The sequence below is a fragment of the Hevea brasiliensis genome, chromosome 3 (genome assembly GCF_030052815.1).
Source record: "Hevea brasiliensis isolate MT/VB/25A 57/8 chromosome 3, ASM3005281v1, whole genome shotgun sequence".
In the NCBI taxonomy this organism is placed as follows: Eukaryota; Viridiplantae; Streptophyta; class Magnoliopsida; order Malpighiales; family Euphorbiaceae; genus Hevea; species Hevea brasiliensis.
In genome coordinates this window covers 116,450,832-116,457,577 of record NC_079495.1, presented here as the reverse complement: position 1 = coordinate 116,457,577, position 6,746 = coordinate 116,450,832, and the positions used below count along the sequence as shown (strand labels likewise).

General features: G+C 31.1%; 1 protein-coding gene across 7 annotated transcripts; it reads right to left on the bottom strand.

Moving 5' to 3' along the window:
* Positions 1-1,731: 1,731 nt before the first annotated feature.
* LOC110637218 (uncharacterized) lies at positions 1,732-5,672 on the bottom strand. Of its 7 annotated transcripts, none has more exons than XM_021787218.2 (6): positions 5,375-5,672; positions 5,006-5,149; positions 2,740-4,008; positions 2,593-2,661; positions 2,276-2,474; positions 1,732-2,155 (listed from the first exon to the last, which is right to left on the bottom strand). In XM_021787218.2, the coding sequence occupies exons 2-6, from the start codon at positions 5,006-5,008 to the stop codon at positions 2,088-2,090; spliced, it is 1,608 nt and encodes a 535-aa protein (XP_021642910.2). In that variant the 5' UTR covers positions 5,009-5,149; positions 5,375-5,672; the 3' UTR covers positions 1,732-2,087. The 7 variants fall into 7 exon arrangements, with proteins under 7 accessions (XP_021642910.2, XP_021642912.2, XP_021642913.2 ...); XM_021787220.2 differs by having other exon boundaries at positions 2,740-4,542; positions 5,505-5,672; XM_021787221.2 differs by having other exon boundaries at positions 2,740-4,526; positions 5,505-5,672.
* Between the last annotated feature and the right edge of the window lie 1,074 nt (positions 5,673-6,746).

Genomic DNA, 6,746 nt, shown 5'->3' with positions numbered 1-6,746 from the left:
AATCTAAACATTGATATAATCATATAATTGAAAAAGTTATGCAATGTGTTTTCTGCCTTAACCTTTGATGATACTTTTCCAAACGCATGAATGAATTCAATACAAAGAGTGTTGACAAAACAAAGAAATTGAGACTAATTTCAAGGGGATTAAGTATACCTATTCCACCAATATGACATGATTTTTATGCATTTCAGACTTCATAACATTTTATTCAAATTTTTGTGAACAAAATAAATGGACAAAACCCACTAAAGAGGATTATATGTTTTACATCCCCATGAGGCCAGTCCGAGAGGAACCACAAGCAGAAGCATCAGATGATTTCAAATAGCAAAGTGATTTAGTTGAAAAGGAGCAAGAAAACATTGATAGACGTACATATAGCTGAACCAACTTGTTTGATAAATCTATTAAAAATGCAACTAATAATCCATACTGTAGTTTGCACTAGCTATAAAATACATTTTTTTTTTCATCGGTTAATAATTGATTTGATTTAATTTTTTTATTTAAGCTATATTACACTTTTAAAATTTATTAATTACAATTTATCTCCAAATTAATTTTTTTATATCAATAAATTATTTATAGTTATAAGAAATAATAAATAAATATAAATAATAATTAAACTAGTTATAATATTCATTTTTATATGATAAAAAATTATTTTTTAAAAATTATATTTTTAATTCTTATACATTATATAATAAATTAATAATTATATTTATTTCAATAATAAAATAAATAATATAATATAATATACGTAGTTATTAAAGGCTCAAGCGCACTAAGGCGCCAAAGAGTCCTGGAACCTAGGCACAAAGTGCGAGCGCGCGCCTTAGCAAGGTGAGGCGCAAAGTAAAAAATTTAAAAAATTCATAAAAATCAAATAAATATCATATTTTTTCTTTTTTTCTTTGGCATATATTTTTAATTGAATTTGCTGATTTGAGTTTAAATGGTAGTCCTTTTTGCTGATAAAAATGCTCGCTAAAGATAGAAATAAATAAGGCATGCCTTTCTAGAACATTGTGCCCAGAACAAAGGCACACACCTAGGCGCATAAGGCACTAGGGTTTGAGTCTGATGAGCCTTAAGCCTAAGGCGCGCCTTTAACAACTATGATAATATATACCCCTCATTTTACATATCAACAAGAAGATATAATTTTACCGCACTCTTAGATATATCAGCTCCAATCGGCTATATCCAACAACTATAGCTGAACTAGATAGGCACTAAAACCTTCCCCAAATGTATTTGGTTACAACAGAGTGATCCTAAGAGACAAGAAAGAATTAATTAATTAGTTATCATAAATCTTTTGCCCAGAAGAAAAAAAAGACACATTATATAATATTGTCAACCATTTATTAGGGCCTATTGACATGCCTTTTTCACAACATAATGAACTAGGAAATGAAATTTAGAGTACATCAATAATTTCAGCATGCTGGACTCTTGTTATTTCCATGGGTAAACATGACAAAAATGGATGCAGTTTAATGTTTTACACTATAACCATTGTGTGAGCATCTGCTTCAAGAGGTTGAGCAAAGAGTCCATATGTGAAGGTGATTTTCAACGAAAAAAATTCAGATTATGAAACGTTGGGGATCCTAACTTTTGCTGGATCAAAACACTATTTATGTCTAAATTGAAACAAAATTTAATTCTCACAAGATTGGAGTTGAATAGAGCAATCCAGACAAATATGGCAGTTTGACATTCTGTAAAATGTAATCTACTCATTCAAAAAAGGAGAAACCTGTTATGGTGATAAAGAATACCAAGAAGGAAATCACCACAGGAAAGTTACAAAAAAGATTCCTTCCGTTAACAAGTAGCACATATTTTTGAATTTCATTTGCCCTTCAGCATCTGGGCTATGTGCTGCTTTAATAAATCCAGTGACAAGATTAAAAGTTTCCTTTGCTCATTGGTCTCCAATTTTGCAAACACCCAATGATCTCAAGTTAGTAGCACCGCCACCTTAACCAATACAAGGTGTAGCCAAAAAGATCACTTGTATGCACAACACAAAAATGGTCCTACCTTACAACTTGAACAAGGCTTCTTTTTTTTTATAACGGTTTCCCTTCATCTTTTCCATAAATTCGTTGAAGTTCACGGGTCGCAGCTAGAAATGATTCTGTAAAGGAGACAGAAGAGCATACACGAGATGACCAAAAAATCAGAGGAAAAACAATGGAAGAAGAACGGATAATTTAAAATTTAGAGCAACATAATTGAAACATATACTTTGCATCACCTTTCCAAAGATGAAAGGACTTCTGGTTGATAGGTGATCCAGTTATTGTCTGAATAACTTCAAAAAGCATACTCTGAGGAGTGCTTCTTAGCTCTTGGACAATGCCATAGATGGTCTTCCCATTCTCAAAATATATGTGATTATTGGGGTGTTTTGTTTTACAATTAGCATGTCGCTCAAATTCATAGGCATTAATTACCTATAAAGAGAAGTTATTACTATACTGGGTACACATTCAACAAACTATTCAGAAATTCTTGACCAAGAGTATACTTGGAACTTTTCTTTGGAAAAAGAATCATAATGAAAATGCTCACCTTAGAGAAATTGCATGTCTGACAGCCACATAAATATCCAGAACCTTTTATAACACCACAAAGCTCCTTCTATCATACATAAGAACTAGAACATGTCATCACAGGATAAGTTTGTCTTAGAGATTTATGCATAAAATTAAAACTTACCTCCTGTGACCATGCTATATACTTTACAGCAACTCCATCCAGCATTCCAGTGGACAGTAAACTTCTAACATTTGAAGGGAAGTTATTTGAAGGCGCCTTCTTAGATGCTTTTAGGTCCTCTTTCTTCTTAGAAGTATTTTCAGTTCCAGAGGCAGTTGTATGGACAGCAGATGCATGTGCATCCACATGTGAATTGACTACATCTTTCTCATTTATTACTTCTGAATTCTGAAGAGAAGAATGAGCCATCAACAAGTCATAATTGGATATGAGCTGTCCTGAGGGACTTGTATCGTCGTCATCATAGCCACCAAAGGATATCATAGTACTCTCTCTTTTATTAAAAGACTGACCAACTGACAAATTTTTGTTGTTGCGTTTGTTGTATGTATGACCCATTAAAACAGTACTGTCATTGCCTTTGCTGAAAAGGTGCCCCATTGACATGGTGTTTTCATCTGGCGTGAAGGTTTGACCCATAGATATGATATTGTTGTCACCCTTACTAAATGTGTGACCCATTGCCATGGTATTATTATTATCTTTGTATGTTTGACTCATCGTTATGTTGTCATCTCCCTTGCTATAGGGTTGTCCCATTGAAATGAAAATGTTACTCTCCCTGTCATAGGTTTCACCCACAGGCATGATGTGGCCGCCCCCTTTGTTATAAGCAAGATCCATTGATATGGTATTTTCACCCTTATCATAAGCATTAGAAGTTGACATATTATCGCTATCCACCCTACTGTAGTCATGTTCCATTGGTAAATGCATGATATTCTCAGATTCCTTGACCTCGCTAACTTTCACTTTTCTAATCCCACTACAATTTAAACTTGATCTAGGATCTTCCAGCGTGTGAGACATAGATAAATTAAATGAGGAATCATTCCCAAATGGATCCTCATTGACCTTCCTCCCCATAGTAAACTTTTCTGAGCTAACCAATGAAATGTTTCTGTCATCAAAATTAGCAGTCCTTGCTATATCAGAATCAAATAACCGTTCAGAAAAATGGCCAGACATTGACTGAAAACTAGAAGCATTTCCCCATTGAGAAACATTTGAATTTATCATTCCTGTAAATAAGTTGTTGGTTGGAACTCCTACTGCTTGTTTCTTGTTGGAAAATAGTTCTACCTCAGAACCATCCATAAACCACTGATGAGAACGCTTCATCTCAATTCTAGATGAATCATAATTAATCTCACCATCATTTATTGACTCGGCACTTTTTGCCATCCAAAAACCTTGATTCTGGAAAGACTACCAAACAAAGTATGAAAATAAAGAAAGAAGTCCCTTATCACATCCATAAAAGAACAATAAGAGCAGAATAATATCCTCAGTCCTTGCCAAGTATGTAACCAAAAATGAAACATTTTAATCAATAGGTTTAACTTCTTAATAGTAACCAAGATATGTGCAAAATAAAAAAGCCCATTAAACTTTACGTCTTTAATCACTATCCCTCTTCTGTATCTTTAGTTCCCTCCATTAAGTGAGCCATGCAGAATTACAACATCCAACAACTTCTTATTAGTGCACAATTTGACAAGAATTACTGGAACCAATCTACACCAAATAATTATGCTGTTCTTTTAATGCCAAAGAAGGAGAAAGTAGTCAAGCTAAAAAGCCACAATGTAAACTTCAAATGATGTTTGAAAGTATCCAATTCCAAGAATTTCTCTTAAGTTATTAAAGGGATTTGTATGCTGATGAAATGCTACAATCCATTTGTCTACGATCAGACTTCATGAATTTTAGATTAATAGTTTCGACTGCAAAACCAAAATTCTGCAAAAGTGTTAACTGATAAAAGTTACATCCATCAAACTAAAGACACATTATGTGCTAGAAAAATATTCAAATGATCAGATGTATGCAAGATCTTGGAGAGTACAAGGAAAGCAAATCAAAGATTTCATAAGTGGCATCAAGCCAAATGAATATTAAATGCATATTTTATGATAGGACTGATCAAGATTATAATAATGAAACAATCTCAGCAATCATTATACAACCCATGATTCCCACACCCACTTAAAGGAACCCAAGCATTTCATAACAAAATTAACAGGCCATTACGAAATAAGAGCACAGCTTGTGCAAAGTCAAACAGCTAAACCAATAAGGCCTAACAAATTCCTTAGCTCTTAACTTCTCAATTTCACATTCAATATTAGCATACAGGTTCTAAAAGCACAACACAAAATCTTAACTTGAAGTTCAAATTTGGTAACAGATACAAGAAACATACCATTTCTAGTTTCTTTTTCTTTTATTTGCAGTGAGCTATTGATACTTCTAGCTTGAAACCAAACAGTTCTACAAATTTCTTCAAGTCCTGGTTTAAGCAAAAACAGCAATTTGAGCAGAAACTAATAGCCCACCTCAAGCTTACCTGCCAAAAGGGGGAAAAAATCAGCAAGGGTCACTAAACCACTGTTTCGTAGCAAGGAGAAAACTGTAAAATTATATTTTAAATCTTTGGTGTTTTCAAGCACCAGATGATTAAAAACTCACTGAACCAAGCCCCATGCAATCACAATGAAAACAAAAAGAGCAATAAAAGCCCAAAATATTTGGTTCTATTTTTCTTCATTTCACTAAGAACCAAATGCATTACCAAGAAAATAGAAAATGCGATAATGAAACGCAGGCCCTAAATTAGAACCAAGAGATAGAGGGGAATTTTAATTTGATCGACTGTTAATGGAATAAAAATGCATAAGATATTTGAAGGTTTGAGAACAAACGATATTTTTCTTTTTTACACAGGAGATCGAAGATAGTCCCGTCACCAATTGGCCGGAGAATGCACCGGCAATTGTAAGGACAGGGATTTCGGCGAGATCCGCTCAGCGGAAAAGTTGATAGATTTTGAGTTGCTTCTGGTGCGGGAGAACCAGAGAGGGGATTTTGATTCGGTAACTGGTACATAGGCACGGCCGCTTGATTTATAATGACCCGGTTCAGCTTACAGTAAGCGGGCCGGATCTTGTGGGTTGGGCTTTTAGCGTTGCTATCTGAGCCGAGAATTTTTTTTTAGAAAATATTTTAATGAAATATATTTTTTATATATAAATTATTTTTTGCAATAAATAGAATTTAAATTTTAAAATTTTATTAGATGTAAAAATTTAAAACATATTTTAGAATAATATTATCCTATTGCTATTTTCATTTTTAGATTAATTTATTGTATTGTCCGATATGAAATTATAATTATAATATTAATGCATATTATGTATTTAAAAAATAATCACAAATTATGTAAAAAAATTGTGTTATTAATAAAATTAATTACAAATTATACTTTTAACTTGGAATCACTTTCTGAGCAATTTCACTCATAATCTCCCAACTTATGTGATTATATAAGCAATATCTATCAACTTTAATTTGTATTATAAAAATTCTAATTTTAACTTAAATATTATTAAAATTTTTATAATTTGCTATTATAAGTTTTTAAATTAATTTATAATGAAATTTTACTAATTGTCTCTCAACTTTGATAAATGTACTACAAACTTCTTTCAATTTAAATTTATTTCACAAAAATTTCTAAACTTTAATTTAATATATAAATAATTTTAATATAAAATACGGTAAATAATAATTAAGATTGGATATATTATTTCACTAATGCAAGAAACAAAAACAAAAACTATATAAAAAAAATATCCATACTTAAATTAGAGTTTGAATATTATTAAAATAAAGTAAAATAAAACATATTATTAATTTTTCTTAATTAAAATAAAATCAAAGGAAATAAAATAAATTAAGCATAAATCTTTTAATATTAACTTAAAATCAAATTAAAAATAATACATGTAAAAATATTTTAAAAGATAAATTAAATAATTGATTAATTGTAAATATTTATAAAAATATTATACTACTTTGTAAAATTATGATTTTATTTTAAATAAATGAAAATTTTAAATTTTAAATTGACTATAAAAATGAGCGACGATTGTAATATACTAATT

Bases quoted from the DNA above. Each gene is read 5' to 3' on its own strand.
- LOC110637218 (XM_021787218.2), bottom strand. The intron at 2,475-2,592 runs GTGAGCATTTTC...TTCTCTTTATAG, and splicing joins AGACATGCAATTTCTCTAAG to GTAATTAATGCCTATGAATT. The intron at 2,156-2,275 runs GTGATGCAAAGT...TCTCCTTTACAG, and splicing joins GTCCTTTCATCTTTGGAAAG to AATCATTTCTAGCTGCGACC.